The sequence below is a fragment of the Catharus ustulatus genome, chromosome 5, assembly GCF_009819885.2.
Source record: "Catharus ustulatus isolate bCatUst1 chromosome 5, bCatUst1.pri.v2, whole genome shotgun sequence".
NCBI classification, from domain to species: Eukaryota; Metazoa; Chordata; class Aves; order Passeriformes; family Turdidae; genus Catharus; species Catharus ustulatus.
In genome coordinates this window covers 68,535,271-68,547,111 of record NC_046225.1, presented here as the reverse complement: position 1 = coordinate 68,547,111, position 11,841 = coordinate 68,535,271, and the positions used below count along the sequence as shown (strand labels likewise).

The 11,841-nt window shown below is 43.1% G+C and overlaps 1 protein-coding gene across 1 annotated transcript; it reads left to right on the top strand.

The window, feature by feature from the left end:
- Nucleotides 1–1,549: 1,549 nt before the first annotated feature.
- On the top strand, nt 1,550–10,266 carry LOC116996651 (neuropeptide-like protein C4orf48 homolog). The gene is made up of 4 exons (XM_033060528.1): nt 1,550–1,638; nt 3,687–3,828; nt 5,530–5,618; nt 9,740–10,266. Exons 2-4 carry the CDS (start codon nt 3,705–3,707, stop codon nt 9,809–9,811), a joined length of 285 nt encoding a protein of 94 aa, XP_032916419.1. The 5' UTR covers nt 1,550–1,638; nt 3,687–3,704; the 3' UTR covers nt 9,812–10,266.
- Nucleotides 10,267–11,841: the final 1,575 nt, after the last annotated feature.

Below are 11,841 nucleotides of genomic sequence, written 5' to 3'. Positions count from 1 at the left end.
GAAATAGTTTTTTAAAAGTTTATTTAGTGGAATTGGAAGCCCATTGCATGGATCTAGAAGAATTAACCAGTGATAGCACCCAAGGATTGGCTGCTTGGTGTTACTGTTGTGTTAGGAAAAGGACAGGATTCAGGAGAACAGATTTACTGGGAATGATCAGGCTAAGTAAAGGCATATAGAGAGAAGGGCAGGTGGGGTGTATGTGTCTATATGAATATCTATGTTATTTATCAGGTAGACAGGCCAAGGTGTGAGATTAGAGGGTGGAGATTGATCATGCACAAAGTTTTGCATTTGTAATTTCTGTATAGGCAGATCCTAAATCAGACCGAATGGTTATCTCTGCAATGCTAAATCTTGTTTTCCCAAAAGAACAGTCTCTGAAAATTATTTTCCCCTGCTATCTGTTTTTGTGATGTATAAGGATGGCAGTACTAATCCCTCTTGACTCTGCTCATGGATGCTGTAACTTCATATAGCAGCATAGTTACACACTGAACAAGCTGAAATTTTAGCTTCTTACCTACTTACCTGATTAATGGGAGCAAACCATTCCTCTAGGGTGGTACAGGAGAGACAGGTTTTAGGGTAAGTTGAAAAGAAAAACGTTAGCCAGCAATTTAGTTGTAATTCTGAGAAGGAGTTTCTGCTCATGAAAAAACAAGGTTGTGTGCCTGACCTTCCAGGGCACAGAATGCCCCCAATTTTCACCATGAAATCATTGAAGATTGAGTCTCCTCTGAACCAGCTAAAGCAAACACAGCACACAGTCCTTTCGAAGGTCTGTGCATGCTCCTCAGTGCAGTGCCTGCCCTCAGCTGGGCTCATTCTCCCTGCAACTAGCACTGCTGGTGTCTAATTTGTGATGGGAGGTGTGGTTTTGGGGGGTGATGTAATCCCTGAACTTAGCTTTGCTTTGACAAAATCACTTTTATCATCTGTATTCCATTGTATTATTGCAAGCAGAACAAGAGCAGTCGGTGTTGCCCTGGAGTGCAGCTCCTAGGGCAGTGAAAGGGGGATAGAAGTGGGGACTGGAAAAGAGGGGTTGGGCTCAAGCTCCCACTCAGTTTTAGTGGCTGCACTGGGATCACAGAAACAGCTGGGAAAGCAGGCATGAATGCTCATGACCCCTATAACTCAGAACCATTCAAATGGCAGGCAGTGCACTGAACAATTCCTGAGTCCAACCCCTGGTCCATCCTCATTTCCCATAAAACAGCTGTAGTTTGTCATGGCTATTTTCAGCCTCTAGCCAAGCAAGTTGCTTGAACCAGGCACTACATCCAGCTGCTCAGACTTCAGGAAAAGCATTCAGCAGACTTAAAGAGAGATTAATCAAATGTCTGGCTTTAAAAAACTCACCCAGAGCAGGTGAGTCACTGCTGGATCTTGCATGTCAGAGCAGAAACGTCCTTCCCCAGACCTGGGAGACACAGCCTGTGCCTCTTTAAATCTGCGCTGCCTGCTGCAGTGCTCTGCATTGTTGCCATGGCAGAAATCTCCCCATAGTAATAACCTCTTTCAGAGAAGGTTAAAAAGAGACAGTGCACATGCTCAGAAATGCTGCACTTGTTCTCTTAGCAGTTTGCAGCGGCCATTTCAAAGAAACCATCACAAAGACAAGAGAAAGATCAGGTACTGATATTTTTTCCTTTGTTAAAGGGGGTGAATTTTCTTTCATAGAAGTCCATGCACAGATCTGTCTCTGTTCCCACTTGCACTGCAGAGAGAGACCACCCTTGAAGCCTGTCGTGATTATTCCTTGCAAATTCCCATGCAATAACTACGAGGCAGGAGTTAGGTGTGATTTAAGATGATTGCTGCACTAGAGAAGCAGTTGTTTTGCAGTGGGGCTCAGGTACAAAGCTGAGCTGACTCTGGGGTGGGTGATGGGTAAGGTACCCAAAAAAGTTTAACAGTGTGCCTGTTTTGTCTTGTTGCACCTTTGTAGTACTCATAGTCAATGATGAGAATAGCCTCTGCTCCTGCTGACCAGGAGGCTTCTCCATCAGGTACTTCCAAAGGAGGCTGGTGTTGTCCTAATTTGCTATTACTTGGAGACACTCTGCTGCATCCTATTGCAAAGACTGTATTTTTGATTATATTTGTTTTGATTGCAGATCACCATTAATTAAAGCAGAAAACCCAAGCCACTTATAGTGATCTTAGTCCCTTTGTTTTAGGGATTGTAGAGATAAGAAAAAGGATCTCATCAGATGTAAATAGTGGATGGGACAGGAAACCCAATATGAGGGTATAGAAGTTACATTGCCCTCTGTTTTTGTTGCCATGGGCTCAGGTCTATTTGTGACTCTACTCATACATGTTTTTATCTTGCCTTTGAACTGTTCCCTACTCTTGTGTTGAGGTGGAGGTGCACAGGAAGGGGATGTGTGTAATGCTGCTCCTTCCCTTGGTGAATTGCTGGTTTGCACATGCTGCAAGTGTCCATGCAGAATTTGCAGCTTCACTTTAGCTGTGTCTGAAAAGGTGGATTGCACATACTGAAGAGCAGTCTTGTTCTATTCTGTGTTTGTGGCAAAATGGGGAAAACCCTTCCCTCTCCTGCCTCCCTCTGCTGCCTTTCTAAATGTAAAATACAATCTGTTCTGGGGAGTGCTGTACTCTTGCATTCAGTACATGCAGATCTAATGCTCTTATGCAACATCTTTTGCTCAGTAAGCACCAACTTGAAAATCAGAAAGAGGCAGAATGTTGTACTGCTTTCCCACAGTTATCTGAACTGATTTTTATGTGGATTTTATTGTATTGTTGTAACTTAGCTTTATTTAAGTCTTTATTGCATTTTGATGTACAGGAATGAAAGGTAAAGTTGGCTGAGCTAAGGACCTCCCTAGCAGTGTGCCAAAATCCTTGAGGCTTGGATTGAGATCCCTACCAAGCAGTTTCAACTTGATCTAGTCCCTTTCACTCTGAACAGTTTATGTGTTGGGTCAAGAAAATACTTAATTTGAAACTTATAAAAAACCTTGCCTCTGTGTGAAGGGAGACCTTGCTGGACCGGGTTGTACCAACCTCAGGGCCTGGCTGGGGTGTTCAGGAGCAAAAGGATGGCTGCAAATAATGGCCTGAAGCCCTGATTAGGAGGGAAACAGAAAGTTAAAGAGTTTTGATGCACTTACCATTAGAAATTCTACCTATGTATTTGTGGAGGTTTAACAAAAGCTTTTTCCTTCAAATACTTTCATAAAGGAGTTATTATAATTAGCGTGCTGTGTGATGCTAGTGATTCCCTTAGTTATTATACTTGTGAAAAGATGGTGCAGTAAAACAAGTCAGAGGCCAAAGACCTTGTTTCCAGGTTCTGGTTCAGCCAGCTCTGTAATCCCTGCAGTTTTGATCTCAGTCTAACTGTGAACCAGCTCTCCAGATTCATGTCTGTGACTGTGTATTTAGAGAAAAGTCACAGACCAGGCAAAGCTGCTGTCATCCTGGCTTTCAAATGAAACCAAGGACACTCTAGGGGCTTCTTCTCTTGTGTAGGGATATTCTCTCCCAGTTGAGTTTTATGTACAATTTGCACTAGATCCTCTGGTATTTTGTTTCCCTTCAGAGGAAGACTGACAATGCTTTAGCCATCAGGAATATTAACTTCTTTGTAACAAATCCCTTGTGTATCTGTAGCGTTCCTCACTAACTTGTTTATATCTCTTGACAAGCAGAGAAGCTCTCACTCCAAGATGCTGGCACCCTGCCTTCTGAGAAGAGCCATCCTTACAGTTCCTTTGGTTTTTGTGGCTGCACTGCTTGTCACGGAGCCTGGTAGAGCTGACCAAGCAGCAGGAACAGCCATACCAGCTGAAAGTAGGTACACCCTGCAGTGCCCTCCTACAGCCCCTGCTGCACTTCTCGTGCTGCAGGACTCTCAAGTTTGCCCAAATAATTCAGACTCTTGGATATGCCTTGCCTACATTGTTTTAAAATCTCAACCTGATGCTACCAATGCTGTTTTACTCCTGCATCCAAAGCTCTTCACTCTCTCATCCTTGTCTCCTGCCTGTTGCTGTCTTGCTTGTAGCTGAAATCTGGCACTGTTCTGCACCTTTTCTTTTGTCCATTGTGTTAGCCCTTTCTACACCAGCAATCACCGTGTTTGCTTTTCAGAGACATTACTGAGACTTGTTCTTTTTCAACTGACATTGACTGTTTGTTTTGGTTTGTTCTTGAGAATGTTTGCTGCTTTAAAGTCATGCATTTTTATTTAAAAAATTCACAGTGAAGATGCCAAGAAAGCATTTTGTTAATGCTGGTCTTGGGGCCTTCAGACACCTAATTCTCCTTGGGTGAGTTTAGTTTGTTTGAGTTTAGTTTGACTGGTCCTTGCATCAGGTTGCTGATGTGAGAAACTGCTGTCCTCTCCTTTTGCCCAGTGTAAATATAACAGCACTGAAGTTGGGTGATGGTACAACAATGATGGAGCAGGTCTTTAATGCTGTTTCATGTGGGGGTTTTGTCTTTTTTTTCTTAGCCAGTTAAAGAATTTGGCAGGTTCCCTCTCTCCAGCAGGCAGAATTCCTGGTTGCTGGTCAGCAGTCAGTGAGCTGGAAGCTCATTCTCAGTGTGTCAGAGGCATTTACAGTCCAGCATCAAGTTTTGCACAATGAGCTTACAGACAAGACACAGACACAGCAGGATTTTCCAGCACAGATTTCATCCTTTGGTCCACACCAGCTCCCAAAGAGCAAACTAAACCTGGGCTCAGAATTTCTCACTCGTGCAGTATTTCTGGTGAAGTTGTCAGCCAGGCACAGACACTGAGAGGCAAATGAGGGCAGATGTGGGGCCTGATGAGTTCAAGATGTTTCATCCTGTCTGTATTTGCTGTGTCTGTTAGGGCACAGATCTGTGGTACAGGGTGATCAAGGCAAAGCAAACCTTGTGGCCTTCAGTCTGAATGTCTCGATCTGGGAACATTCTCTTAACACACCAATAAATCCAGATTATAGTTCTGTTTATCAGCAATGCCCACTAACAACAGGGCATTTGTTTGGGCAAAGCTGTACAATATTCAAAGTTAGAGGCTGATCTGTCTTTATGATATTGCAGTCAGTTTTATTCCATTAGTTTTCTATTTAGAGCTCACATTTGCTAGATTAGGAGATGAGATTTTTCTAGGGAACAGGTTCATGCTTTCAGACATTATTTCTGAAAAATCTGAAGATATGGTTGAAAATGTGCCCAGGATTAGTGGAGCAAAATCAAAGGCTCAGGTTAAGGGTTTAATGTTTCCATACAATGAACTGTGGAAGGAAAAGTGGAACAGCAATATAGCAGGAAGAAAAATATTGATGTAAATTTGAAGTAATTCTTTTATAATTGAGAGACTGGGTGGACCATCGTAGTGAACCAATTACAATTACCTGGGTTGTTCAGAAGCACCTACATCAGTAGTCACTCTGTGGACTGTTTTTTGTAGCTCTTTCTGGTGCTCAAAATCACTGTTTAATCCTTCTGGCTAATTCTTCATGCCATATACTCATGATTCTCTACTAAATGCTCTCCTAGGCCGCCCTTGTGTTGACTGCCATGCCTTTGAGTTCATGCAGAGAGCTCTGCAGGATTTAAAGAAGACTGCCTATAATCTAGACACAAGGGTAAGGAAACACTGAATGTCTTATTTTTCTTTTTTTTTTTCCAATATAAAAGAAAATTCTGTGGATAGCAGTAGATAAGGTGGATGGATTTTGCGCACTCGGTGAACTGTACTGTCCTGTGCTCTAAGGTGAGGCTGGTTAAACACATTTCACCTCTCTGTGCAATAATCTGTGGGATTCTTCTGCTTTGGGGTATCAGGGACAATAGGAAGTATAGGAAAGTGTGAACTGACTATCCTTCTCTTGCAAAATTATAGCCATTAATGCTGCTCTTCTCACTCCAAATGCTGAGCACACACATTTGTTTTTTTGTCAGGGGGAAAAAGGTGACAGTACCATTTATATTTATTACCCAAAAGGAAAGAGCCAGCTCAAACAAAAAGCCTACTAAAATAAAATACTCCCCTGCACATGCTTTTATCCCTGGGGAGAAGCTAAGGGAGGAAACATCATCCATAGAGAGCTTTTACATTTCTCTGATTTCATAATGATGAAAAATGCCCCAAAGTAGAACAGCATGGGGAATGAAAGTTGTTTGGCTTGCAGTCAGTGTGCAGAATCTGCCAGGGTTGGTACCTTCCTTCCGTGGGGGATGCTGAATGTGTCTCTTGCTGCTGCAAGCTGCAATCTGTGCCTGCCTGTGTCCCAGCTGCTGGCAGGTGGTGCTGTCCCAGGAGGGTGGCTCTGTCCCCACCTCCTGGGTACCCTTCAGCTGAAGTGCTGTGGATACACTCCTGCACAGATTGCTCAACAGAAGGCACCGAAGCTTTTCTGCTTTTCTAATCTATGGTCAAGGTTGTTCACAGGTCAAAGCCTGTGAACTATTGTCTTTGAGGAATGGTTTGAGGTTACTTCAAGCAGGGTCTTTGATGTTTCGGTGAAAATATAAGTGTATGAGCTAAGATGCTGTGAATTGTGACATACTACAGAAAAATAAACAAACATTCCAGCAGAACCAGATTGGTACGTAGCACATTTACAGCTAAACAAAATCTGTTCAATAATAACAGGTCAAATATATTTTGGGCTTCATGTAGAAATCTTGCTAATGAATCTGCTGAGCACTTTATACAGCCCAAACAAGATGTTCAGATTGTGCTGTAAAGTCATTCTAGCACACCTCTTCCTTCTACAAACCTTCGAACATTTCATCAGAATTTCTATATTTTGATGCAAAATCTCTTAAAGTTTTTTCTGAGTGTCTGGCTATGCAATGACCTTTATGAAACCTTCAGCTTGCAGACCAAGAGAAAAACCTTATAAAACACAGATATCCCAAGCAGAAGTAGCAGTAAACCCCAGAGATAGCAACTTTATGTTTTAATACTTTTTAAAAAAGAAAAGTAACAGACAGCCAAAGAGATAAAACAAGGACAGAAAAAGAGTCAGTTGAGATGAATGTCCTATTATTTCACACTTGTAGATTTGATAGCAAGCCTGAAAATGTGATATATTCCCATGAGAACAAACCTATCACTTCCTTATCACTTTAAAATCTAAATAATTGAACTCATATTGAAATCCTTCAGTTCCCCATAACTAGAACAGACCTATTCCAGCCATTAAGCTAGGAATTCTGCCTACATCCTCAAAAGACATGGAACCATTTAATAGTTGAGGACTTCTTGGAATTGCCTTCTAGGGTATTTTAATTCTTACTTTTATTATTCAGCTGTGGCACAATTTAATAGGAACTAAGGGTTTTAGGACCACTGCTTTCAGCCATATATATTTTTCACATTTGACTTAGTCTGTTTTGCTGCTTTGTGGGGCAGATATTCCTGTCCCTGAAAATACAGTTCCTGTTGTTAATATTCCCACTGGAGACATTAATTCCCTTGAAAAACTCTCCTTTGTTTGTAGGCAAGATTGTTAGATGATGACTAAGCAGCTCCTAACTGTGTTGGAGGAGGAGGGATTCCCAAAAGCTTAGGGAGGAAATTCTCATTTAATTCCTCCTGCACATCTTACCCTGCAGTTCTGTACAGGGGAAGCCTGTATATCATTTTATTCCACAAGAATATTGCCCAAGAGCTTTCACACTTCATTTGTCCCTGGACTGATCTACATGGTGTCTCAAAGCAAACTGACCAGCACAGGTCACAGACCCTTTTGTGAAGGCCACAGACTGGATCTCCTTCCCTTCCCAATGCCAGCTGTGTCTGTAACCTGGGCTGCTGTGATGATGCCTCTCTAATTGTCAGGCTGGCTGCATGAGAAGGGTCACAGACACTGACAGGCTGACTTCTACACATACCAGATCTTTTACCCATCTCTGTACTGTTTTTTGTTGCTGCTGGCCCCCCAGAGCAGGCTGCAGGCTGGAGTAGCTGTTGGCAGTGAGAATTAGCTCTGGGCAATATTTTCTGGGGATATCTGTGGTTCACCACTCAGCCAAAGTGCTGTATGTGATCATGAACTGGGGAGAGGGGTCTTGTGCTGCTGGGAGGGAGCTGTTCCCATCACAGCCACTGTTCTTTATTGCTTTATAAACTACCAGTGGTTATTTAGACTGTTTGAAGCACAGTAAGCTAGATGTGTCCCTGGAAATAAAAAGAAAGGTTTGAAAATGTTATTAAAGATATATAAGATGGTAAGCAGCCTTGGGGCTCAGCTCCAAAGATGCTGGCATGCTGTCAACCTCCCTTATTCAAACCATTGTAAATGATGTCAGTGAGGTGGTGAGAAGGTGGTGATTGAGTGTCTTTTCAATGATTAGCAAAGCCTGATCAGATCTTTTCAGTTTTGCAGGACAGCTGAAACAATCAAAAGTGATACCTGATTTAATATAAAACCACAAGGCTGTGGTTTTGCCTGAGATTTATCATCTGGGGAAAAAAGCCTGAGCAGCAGATGGCTTTTCCTGCACTAAGAAGGCAAGTGCAGAGCAGGATGCTTCAGCCCAGCTCTGCTCTGAGTGCCTTTAGCTCATGTGGGTCAATGGATAAAACAGCTTTTAAAACACAGCCCTTAATCACATGGCAACTCCATCTCATACAAAAATTGCAAGTTGGGCAGATTAAGGATGGGTTTGATTGGCATTTAGAGCTGGTAGTCTTCATAATGTCTTTTTTTTTAATGGGTAGCTGGTTACATCAGTAGGGATTAATTTGGTGAGGGGACTTCCCAGAGCTCCTGTGTCCCATGACAATAAAGGGGGAATTCTCTCTTGGATCAGGCTGATTTTCAGCTTCAGCTCATGATAGACAAACTGAAGATATGATGTTGATGTCAAATATTTCGGCTACATCATGCATATACTGAAGCAAGAAATGTTCCAGAGAGCCAGGAAAATCCAAGTGTGTGTATGTGCTAGAGAGGAAGGATTCCCAAATTTCCTTATGTAGCCCTGCTGTCCCTGCTGGTCCTCAGCCCTTTCTCACACAGGTAGGCTGAGAGGGTGCAGACCTTTCTGATCATGCCCAGCTCCAGCTCTCAGAAGTTCCCAATCCACCCTCATTTCCTCAGAAATGGGGATCTGTGGGCAACAGAGATCTCCTGATATTGATGAACCTCTGTTCAATCCAGAGACCTCTGCTTTCACCAGTTTGGGACTCCTTTCCTGAATGAAGCCAGGAATTGTGATGGCTCCATCCAGTTCAGCATCTCTTGTCTGTTTTAGGCTCCAATGCATTTTAGCAGTAACTACTGAATTTTCATATTATCAGGAGAGAGTTAAAGAGAAACAGGAGAAGTTAAAGAAGTTAATTTCTTCGCTGAGAGTGAGTCCAGGCTGTCACAGTCCAATTTTAAATTCTGAATCTGTTTTTTAAGTAAAATAAAATTTCTGACATTATTTGGGAGGGGTGGGAAGGGGGATTAAGCCTCTAAAGAACTTCTGACCTTATGCTCCAGTATGTGCTGTTGAAATAAGATTGTAAGAAAGAAAAATAACTTTCTCCATGTCACAGGAAATAGTGCTATGTTGGTATACCAATTAATCCCACAAAAGCAAAATCATTTTGCAGAGCAGTAAACAATAAATTTAATTTTTACCCCAAAATTCACCTCATGCCACTAGTTCCAAATTGTAGAATAAAAATAAAATGTACTTTTCTTTGGGAGCTAATTACTTTTACAATGCTGACACTTGTTTTTGATGATGTTTCTCCCTCTTATAGACAGAAACTCTGCTTCTTCAGGTGGAAAAGAGAAATCTGTGCGACTGCATAGCTTCCAACCTACTGAACTGAATCCTGGAGACCCCTGAGGAGAGTCACCTGTCCAGCAGTTTTTAAAATGCAGCTGTAAAATACAGCTTTATGGAGTTCATGTCACAAGCATGTATGCCCCAATGTACTGATGAAATTGGGGGCCTGTGTCTGACGTATTTGTTTGTTCTGTATCTTTTTTTAAAAAGATCCTCTTTTCCCATCTGCTGGATTGCCAGTAAGGGCTCAATTCAGTAAATCTGTTATTTGATATTAGAATGGGGGAAGGGAAATGTAATCACTTTGATTTTTAAATCAGAATTTGCCAAGTGTAACCCACAAGATAATTTTGGAGAACAGTGCCCTAGAGACACATGCAGCTGTTTTTTGTCTCTAATATGAACATTTGTCTGTGGCAACTTACCCAGTAACATTGAGACATGACATTGTGGTCTCTGTAGGCTTTGCCTGTGCATTAAAGATGATGAAGTCCTTTCTGTTTGTTGTCTGTGCTGTGACCACCTTCAGGCATGCTGTAGTTCTGTCAGCTGTGATGGGGTGTGTGTCATGAGGAGTTCCATGTCTGCTGCTCTTGGACCAAAACAGTTTATATCTCAGCGCTGAGCCTTCTGTTATCTTGCAGAAGAATATTATTTTCTTTAATTAAAATGTTTGGTTTCTTCCCCTCCTTCCCTGGACAACCCATTCTTAACCTATTTCTGATTAGCTGTATTTTAGTGGGTCAAATGGATGGAGAGAAAAGGAAAATCAGGGTAGGACTAGGCAGCCTGGCCAGTTCCAGCTGTACCAAATGCTGCCACCAGCAACTGCTCAGCGTCACATTGAAGGACAGCTCTGTGCAGTGCCAAGAAGTTTCTTGGTGAGACTGTGCCTTATTTTGTTTCAAGTGAAACACAGTGATTAGGTCACACATATTTGGTCCACCCTGTGAGGGACCAAACTCAAAATATTTTGTTTTTCTCTTGTAGTTCCCTTTGAAAACTGTTCCTTTTGTTTCAGGTATGAAGAAAGAGCTTTGTACCTGAAAGCTGAGATTGTTTCATGCTGACCTCTGCCCCATTATTGTAAGATATTGTGTCCACTCACAGGTCTGAAATAGGCTGAGCACAGTGAGTAGGTGCTTGGAGTTTGTCTGATGTGATTTAGAACTGTCTCAAATGATTCCAACACTGACACCTGGCTTGGGAAGTGGATGGGACATCTGAAAGTAAAAATCTCTTCAGCTTTATTTGGAAGAAGGTTCCTGCCTGTGGCATTGCTTCTGTAAATAAATTGGTGTGGCTTTGCTGGAAATGGCTGAGAGAGGAAACACAACTACAGCTCTGCCCCTGCAGCTGCAGGTATGGTAACAACAGCTGGGGGAGCAGGGGAACACCACAGGGCCCTGGGTGCCTTCCCAAACCTGTCCAGAGCTGGGAAAACCAATCCCTGTACACTGACAGGTGCAGTATGCCCTTCTGTTGTGTGGACAGAGGCCAGCACAGCAGCCCTGAGTGAATAGCAGAGAGGATTCTGATGTTATTTTTTCCAAACTCCCTCAAGGAGCAGCTGTGCTGTGTGCTTTTCACCAAGCCCATTCACACAGACAGGAGCACTGGCACTGCTCTTTTCAGGCTGCCTGGCAAAGTCAGTCAGTGCAAGCCTCATCTGCAGCTCCCCTCCAGAGAGGGGAAGGGGCAGCAGTCCTTATCCATGGCAGAGCACTCTCAGCATTTCTGGAGCAAAGCCTCCTTTGGAGGGCTTCAGCTGGTCCTGGCTGCAGCACAAGGGCTTCTCAGAGCTCCTTGGCTTTCACTGCACTTGGCTTGTCCCCACCTTGTTCTAGCTTGGCTTTGTTCCCCTGCTTTGTTTGAACCTGTCTTCTCTCTCCTCTCCATTTCAACCTCCCTACCCCTCCATTCTGGCACTGCCCCCTCTCTAGCCCCAGGGATTTCCCAGGGTACTCCAGGACCTGTAGTCACTGCAGGTGTGAGTGGTGGGGCTGATTCTCCTCAGGACAGCAGCCCCCTTAGTCCAGCTGGCAGCACTGCCAGGGCAGTGAGTGACACTCC

What these genes read in the sequence shown, in the direction of transcription:
- LOC116996651 (XM_033060528.1), top strand. Translation starts at nt 3,705, where the DNA reads ATGCTGGCACCCTGCCTTCTGAGAAGAGCCATCCTTACAGTTCCTTTG. An exon ending in AACAGCCATACCAGCTGAAA is followed by an intron (nt 3,829 to 5,529) that starts GTAGGTACACCC and finishes ATGCTCTCCTAG; the next exon opens with GCCGCCCTTGTGTTGACTGC. An exon ending in CCTATAATCTAGACACAAGG is followed by an intron (nt 5,619 to 9,739) that starts GTAAGGAAACAC and finishes TCCCTCTTATAG; the next exon opens with ACAGAAACTCTGCTTCTTCA.